The sequence below is a fragment of the Rattus rattus genome, chromosome 6 (genome assembly GCF_011064425.1).
Source record: "Rattus rattus isolate New Zealand chromosome 6, Rrattus_CSIRO_v1, whole genome shotgun sequence".
NCBI lineage: Eukaryota > Metazoa > Chordata > Mammalia > Rodentia > Muridae > Rattus > Rattus rattus.
Window position 1 is genome coordinate 18,860,926 of NC_046159.1, and position 14,968 is coordinate 18,875,893.

Below are 14,968 nucleotides of genomic sequence, written 5' to 3' on the forward strand. Positions count from 1 at the left end.
TCACTGATAAGTGGTTATTAGCCCAAAAGCTCAGAATGCCCATGATAAAACTCACAGACCATATGAAGATCAACAAGAAGGATGGCCAAGTGTGCATGGTTCAATCTCACTTAAATGGGAAAACAAAACAATCGTGAGAGGCAGAGGGAGGAAGGGAATGGGTGGGAGAGGGGAGGTGGAGGAAAAAGGGATGGCAGGATTAGGTATGGGAGGAGACAGGAGGAAGTCCAGAGGGTCAGGAGAATGAATAGAAATGTGTAGCACTTGGGGTGTGGTGGGGAATGGACAGAGGAGGGGAAACCACAAGAAAGTGCCAGATCCATGGATGCAAGAGGCTCCTAGGACCTAATGGGGATGACATTAGCCACATTCCCAATAGTGGGGAGGTAAAACCTCAAGAGAGCACCACCATTCGGTAGATATGGACCCCCAGTTGAGGCCTGGGGCCACACACCTATCTCAAAATTTTTAACCAAGAATTGTTTAAAGGAAATGCAGGGACACAAAACAGAGCAGAGACTGAAGGAAAGGCCATCCAGACACCACCCCACCTTGGGATCCATTCCATCTGCAGACACTAAACCCCTATACTGTTGCAGATGCCAAGACCTGTTCCAGACAGGAGCCTGGTGTGGCTGTCCTCTGAGAGTCTCTGCTAATACCTGTCTAAGACAGATGCAGATATTCACAGCCAACCACTGGACTGATCCAGGAGCCACAATGGAATAGTCAGAGGAAGGTCTGAGGGAGCTGAAGGGTTTTGCCACCCCATAGGAAGAACAACAGTATCAACTAACCAGACCCCACACCCCCTGAGCTCCTAGGGACTAAACCACAGACCAAAGAGTATACATGGGTGGGTCTATGTGTCTAGATACATATGTAGCCGAGGATGGCCTTATCCTGCATCAGTGGGAGGGGAGGCTCTTTGTCCTGTGGAGGCTTTGATGCCCAAAAAAGGCAGATGCTAGAGGTGTGAGGCAGGAGTGGGTAGGTTGCCTGGGGTCGAACCATCTTATAGGCAAAGGTGAGTGGGGTTGATTTGATGGGTTTGTGGAAGACCAGGAATGGGTACAAGATTTGAAATGTAAATATATAAAATAATTAATAATATAAAGAAGAAATTGTTGATAACAGCAAAGTTTTTTGGTGAGGCTAAAAGAAAGGAGACAGGCATAACAGAGAAAGGTTGAGTGATATTTCTGAAGTGAATAGAGATATAAATGATTTGTGTGCAAAGTCACAGAGGAATGGTAGACTGGCCAGTTTTGAGTTTGAACCCTTAGAACACAAAAAAAAAAAATGGTTTTGAATTAAAAAAAAAAAAAAAAAAAAAAAAAAGCATGTACCATTAAAATTGGAAAAATTTCTCAGTTCTGTTTATTTCCTTTACAGGATAGCATGCTTTTCCGTCATTGATCCCGCCCCCTATTTTCATTTCTGGAGCCTGTGGTCAGATCTAGGTAGGCACCCAATCACTGGAGGTTATCGGTCAGCTGGTTTAAAACTCCACCCACAGGATCTCAGGCTGTTCCGATGTTTTCATTCATCTTCATCGGAGACACGTTGCTTCAGCAAGAAGAAGGTGCAGAGCCTCCCTCCCCAGATTGCTTGGAAACAGGAGAAAACCGTATGTATTTAATGAAATGTAAACTAAACTAAAGGGAGAGAAGGGAGTTTCATGAAAGGAGCTGAACCTCACTCCTGTTAGCCTGCCACCTTGGGGGTTTTTATAGATGGGTGGTGACTGGGGTGGGTGCGGGGGGGGGAGCTCTGCAGGGGGTAGGAATGTATTTTTCTAGTATGGTCTTTGTAACTTAAATATGTTTGGGGGAAGTGCAACCAACAGCAAACTTGAAATATCCTCTTCCCAGGCATGTGGAATTTGCACTCCACTAACTTTCAGAAAGTGCTATAAACTTACACCCTAGAAGCAGTGAGGCTGGGATTTCATCACTCAGTGTAATTAAAGTGCAGCAGCCATGGGGCGGCGGCAGGTGTTGTAAAGTGTTAAGATTGAAATTATCATCTTCCATCCCCTACCCCCAACCCCTTCCGCACCCCTGCACCCTGTCCTGGCACAGCAGTCTTACTGATTCCCTCAGATTTTCCTTGGAGAATTTCCCTTTCAGAATGACCGGGTTTTCCACTGGCTTGCTGCCCTCCACATACTTGATTCTGAGTTCCCTACTTCTGCTCAGTAAAACGGCCCTTTTAAGTAGGTTTCCGAATTCTTCCAGGATTCACTGGATGACCTTGGATGGGCTCAGGCTCATCCTGGCACCCAGCCTGCACCTCAAGTGCCCCGCCTCCAAACCCCACCTCCCATTTCAGACTCCCACAATAGGGGTGGATTCCTCCTTCCCCAAACTTCCAAGCTGTCAGAAATTCTCCCTCTTCCTTAGGACACTGGTGTGTGGTATAGTCTTTCTGGCCTTAAATCACTCTTGTGACCTCAGGGAACAATCTTGGTCCTAGTGTTGGATATTGTATCCCAGGTTTTTTTCAGTAGGGTGGGGAGTGTGAGATTTATCCCACCTGCAATGCCATCTACAGTTTTAATTCATAATAAATAATGAGAAAAGAACATTGAAGATTTCTACTTAAAACTGCATCCTCTCCGTTTTGAAAAAAATTGTATTTTATTCTTTAACTCTCTTCCCCTTTAACTTAAAAAAAACATATATTTCATGTGTATGGGTGCTTTTCCTGTATGTCTGTGTGCACTGCGGACATGCCTGGTCATGCATGCACAGAGGTCAGAAGAAAGTGTTGAATCCACTGGAAGCCGACTTAGACAATTGTGAGCCACCCTGTGGGTGCTGGGAATGAACCAAGTCCTCTCTCTTCAAGGACAGCAAGTGCCCTCCACTGCTGAGACATGATCCACCCCCAACTTAATATTTTTGATTAGGAATAAAATAGCGAATTTCTTGAAGCACAGAGTTCACAATTATTGCTAGATCAAGGGCCTAGTGTCAGCCCTAGGATCTCAGGCCAAGCTCCTCTAGAGTGGACAGCCTACTTCTGTGATGGTTGGAAACACTGTCCTGGGAGGTAGGGGACAAGCTGAAGAGGAGGGAGATCTAACCGTGCCTCCCTTGAATCCTAGGGCCATACTCAATGCCGTCCAGTGCACACCTACAGGATGCTCCTCCACTCCTCTCCAGGACCCTTACACAGGATGAAGAACAGACCTCCTTGAGGCAGAGTAGCAGCTGTGATCTGTCTGCTGCCTCTGCCTCTGCCTCTGAGTTATTGTCAGGTTCTACCAAGTCAAGAATTCCTCACAGTAAGTCAGAGCACCTGTTGTGGTGGGGAAACTTACAAAAATAAAGATTTCCTTTGCTCTTCAGACTTTTCTATGGGATAAAAACAGCAACCTGGTCCTCACAGCAGTGGCCAAGGTCCATAAAGCAACTGAATTCAGTGAAAGTCACTGTATTTGCTGTCAGCCTACCAGGCTCTGACCAGGCTCTCTCGAAGAACCACAGGTTCTCTAACCTTTGACCTCCTCTGACTAATACCCAAAGAGAAATCTCATGAGTAATAAATACTATTATTTCTCAGATAAGCCAGGCGCTTCTGAGGGCCTAGGGTCTAGATGGCCACCAGAGGGCCCTAAGAGACCCCTGACTAAGCAATAATGTATAAAATGGTGAAATTCTAAAATGGCGAAATCCTAAAATGGCAACTTTTTCATCTCCCGCCAGTGCGGCCCCTGCTGGTGAGCAAGTCCAACAGTTCAAAGCCAGAATAAGATGTGGTGTTTTGATTGACACATTAAAATTAACGATCATGCTCTTGGGTCATTGTGATGACTATTCTCCAAATCCCTTGGGCTGGCTTTAGACATAGTGTACATTATCGTGAGCAGTATTCATCCTTCCATGCCTTTGAACCCCAGATCTGAAACCACATTATAGAAAATAATGCGCACTCCCTCTCTACTCCTCCAGCCCCTGGTAAGAGATATGTTTACTTGCTTGTGTGTTGTAACACTGTTTACAATAGTCAGCTCATGGGACACACTAATGGGTTTCTCTGCTCATTTCATGCACAAATTCAAGCTGAATTAAAAGCAGAAAAGCATATTTATTTCATAACCGTTCCAGGGCAAGTTCACCAGTCTCAGGGGACAAGATGGAAGAAGTCCTGCCCCGGCTGTGACAGGGAAGTTTTGTGTATAGATTGTAGGTGAAGGAAAATGACCTGTCTGCCACAGCTGGGCTTATGCCCAAGTGAGGTCACCTAGGCAGGGGAGAAGGTTGCTGCAGCTGCCAGGAAAGCTGAGCTGGGCTTTTGGTGCCATAGCTGGGGTGGTGGCAATGGGGGATATCGGCCAAGTCGGAGGCTCCAATAAAAGATACATCAGAATGTATTAGTGGATGAGTGTGGAAAAATTGTGAACTCATATATGATGGAATGTTATGCATTCATAACATACGTTGGGGCGATGTCTTTTGTGACAAACTGGGTGCACCTGGGTGACATGCTGAGACAGATTAGTCAGGCACAGAAATTCCAACATTGTTCATCCTAGAGGAGATGACTAAAATCAGACAGGAGTTTACACTGTTTTCTTGGATTCAGAAAGATTATTTTAAAGCACGATGCAGAAGTAGAAATCACAATGAAACCACTCCTTTACAATATGAAGGGGTTCAGAAATCTCCAAGATGTGCTTTCTGTAGGGTGTGTGAGGAGATCAGAGGAGCGCTCACAGGGGAAACTCCATTGCTCACAGCAACTCATGGCTGAGAAATGCTGGAGCTGGAGGTGAGCACATGGGAAGTTCTTATGCTGTCTTTAAATACGTTTTATAACTATTAAGAATGAATTGTGAGAGTTCTGTGTGGATCCAAATTCCAAAGGCCACACACAGTTCAGTGCTTAAAGCCTTCTCATCCTAAGTATCCTTTTTCTTCCTTGTTCATGAGATAGAAGCTTCCTGGTGTTTTATGTGTGAGAAAATGAGCAAAATGCAATGGCTAAAGTCAGTGGAAACTTTGTAAAAGCTATAATCTGCACTTAGGAAAATTAATACACGTGCATACTTTTCCCTCAATTTTGAAACATAGAATCATGCATTCATCATCAATATATATAGAGAGAGTCTGGAGAGTTGGCTCAACCATTGAGAGCATTTATTTCTCTTGCAGACGACTGGGGTTTCATTCCCAGCACCCATATGGTGTCTCACACACCAACCCCTAACTCCAGTTTCAGGGATCCAACATACTTTCCTTAGCTCCACTAACACTAGGCATGCATGGAATACACAAACATACATACATACATACATACATACATACATACATACATACATACATAACATACAGGCCGAAAAAGCATTCTTACATGTAAAATAAATAAGACTAAAACAATAATATTAAAAGTATATGCAGACCCCCTACCCTACCCTACTCTCCCCATTGTCTGTTGGAGACTCACTCACTGCTCCTCTGCTGTAGCCTTAAGTACTCACCTTCCCAGATCCCATACAATGGATCCATGAAGCAGAGAATCCTGCCTCAGTTCCTTCATCTTGTCAGAGCAACCTCCTCTGCTCATCACTCACAGTACAGTGCCTGTCAGAAACAAGCACTTCAGGCTAGATGCTGAGACACCGTATCCACAGCACATCTTACCCAGAACTGTGCTCTCAATTCAGAATTTCTCAAGAATCTCACCAGCAAATATACAGAGAGGTTATGAAAACCTGGAAGGAAACTTGTACAGAAGTGAGAGGAGGAAGCGAGTAACGGCAGTTGGGCCTCTCTGCTCAAAGGTAACTGCAAGGGGACCACATCCTGTAGCTCTCTGACCTCGAGTTTGCATAAGCTTGCTGGCTGGCTTAGTATACAGACATTTTGGGTAAGGAGCCTATGGGACATTTGTCCTGTTAAAGTGGCATGAGAAAGGGCACACACAGGCATGTGGTCAGAGTAGTTTCTTGTGTTGAGAGGTTTACCTTGTCATCAGCTTGGGGATATTTCAATGGTCACAAATGTGTCATTCATACAGGGACCCTTAAGCTGCTGCAAACAGTCACATAGAGATTTCTTGAAATTTAAATGCAGGCTGTCCTTTCCAGCGTGGGGACATGTGGGCAGGATGGGACTGTGTCATATTTTACACTTACAAACAGCTTTGTAGTAGCTGCACAATTTTGCCTCCAAAAGGTGTTAGGTCTATTTCAACATCTATATCACCATCGATGTTTAACCATCTTGCTAGCACAGTGATTTTGCTCTTTTATCTGAGATGATTTTTGCCCAAGCCAAGTTCCCAAATATTCTCCCTTACCTTTCTAAAAATGAAATGACTTTATAATATTAAGCTCTGTGCTTGGGTCTTTTAGTTCACAGAGGGACTGTAGTGGTCTTGAATCTTCCCTTTTGTAGCAGTCAGTCAGCAGGTTGTTTCAGGGGCACATACTCGAGCGATATCACCCTTTCCCTGCTTTAAAATCATTCATCTGTTAAGCTGCCTACATGTGTTTGATGTTATTCTGGAGTCCTGTTTTCTGCTGTGCTGTTTCAGTGCCTACTCTGTTGATAGCACCAGGGTGATTAGGCACTGAGATCTTTCTGATGTTGACCTTCTCCTTTTCAGACTCATGTTTGAATATTCTGTTGTCTTTTTAATTTTCACAGTATGTTTCATATAACTTGGTGTTATTACATTTTTTTGAAGGCAACCACTCCCCAGGAATATGTTGCACATATAAACTTGTTCAGGAATTGTTGATATATGAAGAATATGGAGAGCTCCTAGTCCATTACACATCAAGGTGTTTATATCTACCTTGATTTCTTCATCTTTTATTTTCCAAATGTAACATGAGTGAGTGTTGGGCCTGCATAGATATCTACGGACCTTGTGTATACCTAGTGTCCACCAAGGTCATGAAAAGATGTCAGATTTCCACAATGTGGAATTACAGAGGTGTGGGAGTTGTTATATGGGTGCTAGAGTTGAACCCAGGTCCTCTGCAATAACAAGTTAACAAGTTAACTCTTATCCACTGAGCCAACTTCTATCTTTATTTCTTCATGGCTTTACATGTAGTCTTTCTTATGCTGATTATGAACATCCCATTTTTATATTTATAATTTTATGCTTTTTTTGTCATTACTATAAAGAGTGCTAAGATACTAATTTCCACTTGACAGGAAAATATAACTGATTTTACCAGTGACACCCCATCCTACAGCTTTGTAAACTCATTTTTTATATCCAGTAGTCTTTGGCAGATGGGTTAGAATTCTTACATAGATGGAACCATGTCACGTATGAGGAGAAAGAGTTTCACCTGTTTCTGAGAAGTGTAAAGCTTCTTTCGTTCTTTAAGGAACTCCTTTCATGTGCATGGCTGTTTCCCTGCATGTTTGTGCATCTCATGAATGCCTGGGGCCTACAGAAGTCAGAAGGGGCAATGGATCCCGGAACTGGAGCCGTGCAGTGCTGTCAGCTACCTTGTGGGTCGTGGGACTTGAACCCAGGTTCTCTGGAAGAGGTGCAGCGATCTACACAGCTGAGCCACTCTCCAGACACCTGACCCTATTTCTTTGTCCTGGTGAGGACCTCCTGGCAAAAGTCTACCAGGAGTAATGAGTACATCCGACTCTTGCTCCTAATCCCTGGAAAACATTCATAATTGAGCATTGAGAATGAAGTCAACTGAAGTTGGACTTAGTCTTGACTTTAATGGACAACTTTTGTAGGTTGAGGAAGTTCCTTGCACTTCCATTTTTCACATAATGTTGCTGTATTTACTGAGATATTTCTAGTTTCCCCTTTTTTTCTGATTTTGTTAATATGTCTAATGACATCAGTGTTTATTTCTAATGTTTCCATTATTCCTTTTAACTAGGGTGCTTTTCAGGGATCCACATCCAGAGTTTAGTTGTTTGCATTTCACTGGGATCTCCACTCCCTCTACTATTGAACTTTCACTATTCACCCAGAGCTCAGTCAGCAGAAGAGTCCCTGGCAGAAGCTCTGTTTCCATCCTCTCTAGACTTCTTTCTACCAACACCATACTTTGTAGACCAGGGCCTTCTCTAAAAGTGTTGGTAGAAGCCTTCCAGGAATTTATAGGCAATTGTTAAGCAGGTTTGTGGTGAATTTATTTTATTTTACTCAACAAATTATTGAAATTGGCATTATTATATTCATATTTTACAGAAAAACTGCTCAAAGGAATGCTTCCCAAAATCATCCCCACTGAGTCTGCTGCTAAGCTTCTCTGTTGCTATGCAGTGATCCTGGTCCTCATTGTAGCTGTAGTTGCTCTTTCTCTTGCTTTGTCAGGTGAGTGACTCACTCTTCAAATCCTGCGTCCCTCTGTCCACATCCACATTGTCAGTTATACTCACTGAGCACTGTGAGCTAGGCATTGTGGGAAGGGATCCAGAGAAAACACCTGGAAGTTCCTGTTCTCTGGGAACTTAGGTTCCAGCAGGAAGATGCAGTGAAGGAACAGCACAGGCTGTGGTGTGCACAGGAGGCCAGGCTCAGCCTCCCTGGGAAGCTGACATCCAGCAGGCTCTAGACAGCGATGCAGGGGACATGGTACACCTGGGGGAACTGTCCAAGGCAGAGAATCACAAGAGGAAATCTCGAAAGGTGAGGACAGAGAAGAGTAATATGGCCAGAAAGATACAGTGCCTCCCACCATGACCCATGGGTTTGGTAATCAGGGTCAATTGCATTTGAAAGTATTAAATGGAAAGTTTCTGAAGTAATAAATTTATAGGATTTTAGTACCACAGTATTCAGCATACTGTAATAAAATTTTGCACTGTCCTCTTATGTATGTGAATGATCCTTTAGTGCATCGTGTCCACACTGTATACACTATCTATGCAAAGTCCTCAATGCAACCCCAATCAGTAGGCTGGCTGTCAATAGTTGTCCATACAGAGTGCCTGCTGCTGTAGCCATCCCTACTGTAGTAAACAGTCACTCATAGCTCAGGAGTGAGGCTGTTGTAGAAAAGCACTTCCTGGGAACCCTACTCACAGTGAGCACCTGAGAGAGAATGGGACAAAGGCCCAAGGTGTGAGGCCTTTAGATAAAGGCCCATCATGCTCAGGAGAGGACTCCTAGAGATCAGTTAGGAAAGCTACAATCAAATTCCCACCTCATAGCAGAGCTCAGGAGGGTAATCCATAAAGAGAGAAGACATGCTTGTTATGATTCCTTGTATTGTCTGCATTTTAGTAAAAAAGACACCACAGATCTCAGCCGTAAATAACTATGCTGCTTGCCAGAGAAACTGGATTGGAGTTGGAAATAAATGCTTTTTCTTTTCTGAATACTCACATAACTGGACATTCAGCAAGACCCTCTGTAAGGAACAAGTGGCCGAGCTAGCACGATTTGACAATGAGGAGGAGCTGGTAAGAAGTGGGCAGGGATTGGTTTGTCTGTTCTGTTGAATATTGTCCTGCCTTGAGATAGAGGTTATCATTGAAGCATGAGGAAGGATCCCATCCCACACACATGGCGACATGGGGCACGTGTGAGTGCGTGTCATTTGCTGATGCTTGACTCCTGACTGGAGCCCTGAGACATCCAGGAAACATTCTCTCACACAGTGCTCATAATCAGCTGCAAGGTCAGATCTGCCATTTTACTGGGATACCGCATGGTCGTGGGTGTTTTCCTTTAAGCTGACCCATGTTGCACACAGGAGACAACTGTTAATAACTGCAGTGGAAGGTTAACCCAGAACTCTCCTGGCCACAGAGGAACATGTTGTTACATTGGGTACTTTAGTTCATATGAGGTTCCTTAGAATTACAGATGTCAGGTGGATCCACTGACCACTGGTGACTAGTACAGCTCCAAATCTGTGCCCCTCAGTTACTCCCTCCTGTTATCTCTAGAGGAAGCTGTGGAGTGGAGAGATTCCAGGATCATCTGAGGCAGAGACACATGCATTCTCGGCTTTTTGTGTTTTATGGCAGAATTTTCTAAAGAGATACAAAGGGAGTTCGGGTTACTGGATCGGCCTGCATAGAGAGTCATCAGGAGACCCTTGGAAGTGGACAGACAACACTGCATATAACAACTTGTATGTTTCACAATGTTTTTCTTCTACTGTGTTCATGTGTTGTGAGGTGTGTGTGTGTGTGTGTGTGTGTGTGTGTGTGTGTGAGTGTGTTGTGGCTATGAAAGTTGAAAGCCAATGTCATGTACTGAGAAGGAAGAAAAAAATGAACCTTTAGACTGTAGGCGGACACACATGCATTGGCCAATCCTTAGAAACTCCACCTACTGACAAATTTAAATCAATTGGATCCTCTCCCTTTTGTTAGCCTTCACCTTGACGTATTTAGAGATTGTTATTTCACTCCAAATATTTATCATTACTGTGGCATCAAAGGTAGACACTGTCTGTATCACCTGTTGAAAATCTTTAGTTGATTATAACTTCCATTGTGTGATGTACCCAGGCCTGCTGTTGGCCATCAAGGGCTCTAAATCCCAAGGAAGGCACTTCAGAACTGCAAATCTGAGAATTATCAGTCCTCTGTTTGCATGGTTTTACCTGGTCACAAAAGTAGAGACTCCAGGGACCTTGAGAATCTCCCTAAGTTTTTGTCATTAAAGAGCACTGGAGACAGTTCTTGAATGTGAGTACAGTCATTTTGAACAGACCCATTTCACTGGAATAGTAAAACACAGAAACAGTCACCTCCATAAGACCCTTCAGCAATTTACTAAGTGGTGCATTTTCTTCCAGTTTTATGCATCTGTGGAATAGTTCAAGAGAGCACTGAAAATCACCCTTGTGAGGCCACCCACTGCTGCCATTCACATGAACGTGGCAGCAAACATTGTACACACATTACAGGGTTCAACATGAATGAGTGACAGAGGTGTCCTGATCAAGTCAACCCCTGATGATGTAAAAAGTCCTAGGTGAAAACTAGTGTATGGGAGTGTGGTGGACTGTGCTTCTGATCCATATTGTAAATAAGTGGAGAAGATGAGAGAGGTGATTGCAGGAGTGAATGCAATGGCAGACTCTGCAGAAATCTTTTTTCTTTCTATTTGCTTTAGGGTTCCCATCAAAGGAGAAGAAAAACGTGGTTTCCTGAGTAACAATGGGTTAAGCAGTGGCAAGGACTACATAAAGAGGAAGTCGATTTGTAGCAAACTCAACAGCTACACCTCACAGTGTCCGTAGTTTTGTGTCCTGGGTAGAGAGTTTGTCCTAGCAATCATGAGGAACACAAAACATGATATCTACAGTTCCTGCATCATGAACAATCTGCTAAAATCGTCATCAGTTCATAATGTGTGGTGACGTCTAAGATGACAACTGAGGCATATTTTGCCTGGGAGATCATGAATCGTTCTATATTAAATAAGTATTCAGGTATGAGCCGGTTCTCACATCTTAAACATAAACTAAATCATGTCAGTATTAGTTACCTCTACTTTCTTTTTTCTCTTTTTTAAATTATATTATTTATTTATATTCCAAATGCTGTCCCTCCTTGTTCCCCCTTCTAGAGTTCTTCACTCCATACCCTCTCTTCTTTACTTCTGAAGAGATGTTCCTCCAACCCCTATCCTTAACCCACCCCACTCTGAGTATTTCCCTTCTCTTGGAATTTAGGTCTCTACAGGATTAGGTACATCCTCTCCTACTGAGGCCAACAAGGTAGTCCTCTGCTATGCATGACCTGGGGGCTATGGACCACCCAATGTATCTTCTTTGGAGGCTTATTCTCTGGGAGCTCCTAGGGTCCAGGTTAGTTGACGTTGTTAGTCTTCCTATGGAGTTGCCATCCCTTTCAGCTCCTTTAATGCTGCTTCTAACCCTTCCAAAGGTGTCCCCGACTTAAGTCCAGTGGTTGGCTTTAAGTATCTGTATCAGTCTCAGTCAGCTCCTGGTAGAGCCTCTCAGAGGGTGCATTAGTCTAGCTGGTATGAAGTTGAGCAATCCTCTGAGGGGGTAGTGAGGATGATTACAGGAAAGATAGAAAACAGATAAAAGATACAGATAATCAGAGGGCTATAGGTCAATAGCACGCCATCCCTGAGTGTATTTCTCACAGCTTTTTGTAATATGATACCATGGGAAAGAAAGTCACAAGCCAACAGAAACAATTCTGTTGAAATGTATATGAGACAGTTTTCACCAAAAATCTTAAAATCTTATTATTGTTAGTTTTTACCAAGGTCAGTAGAATCTTTAGCTCTTAGTGTTGAAACTCACAAGTTTGGCCAAGGACTGGATGGTTTTTCCTTCAGTCTCTGCTCTCTTTTTGTCCCTGCATTTCTTTTAGACAGGAACAATTTTGAAGGTGATAACCTCTACTTTTATGACCAGATATAAAGTTTTTTTTTCTATTAGTTTTTTTCTTTGAATGACTGGGGCCTTAAAAAAATGAAGGGCAAATAACAGTGTGAATGATTCTGTCATGACAAAAAGATGATTATTGTTCTGTGGTCTTCTAATATTTTTAGAATCATCAACATTCTTTTATAATACTTAATGACCAACATGAAGGGAGACTTAGACAGGTCTAAAACCAATATTAGCATTATTAATTTAATTAATAAGGGATATTTGTCAAACTACTTTTAGATTTACTTCTCAGTTTTCCCTTTTTAATTAAAGAGTACTAAGAATATGTTATAAACGAGTCATTTTACTTTCTTACTTAATTCTTTGAGAATTTCTTCACCCTGGCATACCAATCGAGTGTAGGCAATGAATGACCTTTTAGCTTCTCATCAAGAACCTGGTAACACAGCTCCCACTGAGAAGTCACTGGGATGTCTGCCAGTCTCTCACATCTGTGGTCAGGCCTGTGCTTCTTGAGCATGCAAATCCCTGGTGGCAAAATCCTTCAGGAACAGTCACTAGCACCACTGCCTCCTTTTTCCTAACATGGGGAATTCAACATCGCATCAGAGGGATTTCCAAATCAAGAGGACTCCCCAAAAGAGGACCTAGATTTCTGGAGAGAGGTATGCAGAGAAATGTCACGAGGAGACTGGATTGACTGTTTATGAATGTTGCTCCCATAAACATACTTCTCGAATGTGTACCTTATGGCAAAAATCCTTTAGAAGGAGAATTACAAAATAAAAAGGGAAATTGTAGAGAAAAGGCAGGAGGCGACTGCTCCCAGCTTGCTAGCTGCTGGCCATGAAGGATTTGTGTTCATCTCAGCACACTAAGATAAAGGGCAGGCAGACTGTCTCAAGCAGAGGATCCTGGTGCTGTGCCAAGAAAGCTGCAAACCTGAGGAAGTGGCCTTCCCGTTCCTTTTCTCATGAGAAATAACTTTGTTTATGCTTTAATTAGACATCACAGCAAAGAGTTGGACTGTAGACAGGTTTCTCAGTCTGCAAAGAGGTTTGGGTCACCTTGAACCAAGACAAGCTATGGCTAAGTAAACAGCACCTGGTGGGAATAAGAAATCATGGCAAATCTTTATTGTGTTTTCTGTATAAAAGATGCTGGAATATCCAATAAAATATGTATTGTTATTCTGTGTATCCCTTGTGGTCTGTTCATGTGATTTTACCTTTGCGACAGCAACACACTAGACTTTCATAAGTGGCCTCCAATTACAGGACACTGAGTAAGGAATACAATTTTTGCAAGTCGGCTGGAACTTTGGTGAGTAAACCTTCTTGCAATGGTATAACTCTGTTTAGCAACTCATTGCATAAGGCACTTACGAAAATACTCTCCATTACAGGGAAAAATGACAAGCTATCTATGCTTAATATTTCTTTTCCGCAGCATGTGTATAAGTGTATGAGTATATATGTAAACATGTATGAATATATGTGGAGTTGATAGTGACTGAAGGTGTGGCCTGGCCAGAGAGAATGTGTGTGTATGAATGTTTGAAAGTGTAAGTGACTGTGCATATTTGTCTGAATAAAGCATCTTAATTCTTTTTCCTTCCCTTAAGGACCACCAGCAATCGATCTCTTCACTCAATTCCTAGCTGCTAAGCAGCATGTGTTAATTCCAGATATTAGTGCTTATTAACGTACAAGTAGTAAAACGTTAAGCAAGAATTAACTTCTTAGCACAGAATAGTAAGAAAGAGTTAAGTTCACTGAGATGTATAACATTTACTCATGAAGAGTTAAAGAGAAAAGAAGTCAGAATTTTTAAACCATAGAATGGGCAAGAAAGTTTTTAGACTCTTTTAGAAGTTATCAGTAAGCATTCATTATCGATTTTGGGAATTGGCAAAGGATAAAAAGGAATGTAAAAAAAAAGGCTGTTCAGTAAGGGGAGAAAATTCCTCTAAAGTTTGAGTTAATTTGTTCCTTCATTTTTGTAGTATTTTAGGCTGTGAGACGTATATGTGCAGAGGGCTGGTGTTCACAAAGCAACCTTCTTATCCCTGCTTTTCACATTTTTTTTTAACCGTCCTATAATCAGCCTTACTTGTACTTGCAGGACCGGTGAGAAAATGTAGATAAGGGAGCTCATGAAAAGGAATATGAGGAAGGTAAAATAAATTCAGTAACCATGAAGAAGGCTGAGATGAGACTTTAAGTCAGCAAGGAGAGAAGAGTGGAATTTCAGAGAGGAAAAACCTGTCTGGGAAACTTTGAGGAATGAGAGAGAGGATGAAAGGAAGCTGTTCCAGAGGTGACACAGAGGCATGCAGCTGGGATGGAGGCCACAAGCTGCAGGGGTGGTCTCCATCAGGCTCTGTCATTGTGTGCTCACTGCCTGAGCACTCACTGAGCCCCCAGGGGACTGCAGCAGGGAGAAGCTGGGGGAGAAATGGTGTGCTCTGGTAAAGGAGCAGCCCAGCAAACAGGACAGCATGCAGATTTACAGCTCTGGTGTGGGTAAGTAGTTAATATTCCTTGTTTTCATGCAGATGGCCTCAAATTTAAAGTATAAACTAATACATATTAAACAAGTTAAATATAAATTGTATTCACTGAATATAGT

General features: G+C 42.7%; 1 protein-coding gene across 1 annotated transcript; it reads left to right on the top strand.

Annotated features, from left to right (window-relative positions):
• Window positions 1-3,071: 3,071 nt before the first annotated feature.
• On the top strand, window positions 3,072-13,536 carry LOC116903196 (C-type lectin domain family 2 member D-related protein). The gene is made up of 5 exons (XM_032905573.1): window positions 3,072-3,292; window positions 8,194-8,319; window positions 9,232-9,410; window positions 9,981-10,087; window positions 11,080-13,536. The coding sequence occupies exons 1-5, from the start codon at window positions 3,124-3,126 to the stop codon at window positions 11,204-11,206; spliced, it is 708 nt and encodes a 235-aa protein (XP_032761464.1). The 5' UTR covers window positions 3,072-3,123; the 3' UTR covers window positions 11,207-13,536.
• The last annotated feature ends 1,432 nt before the right edge of the window (window positions 13,537-14,968 follow it).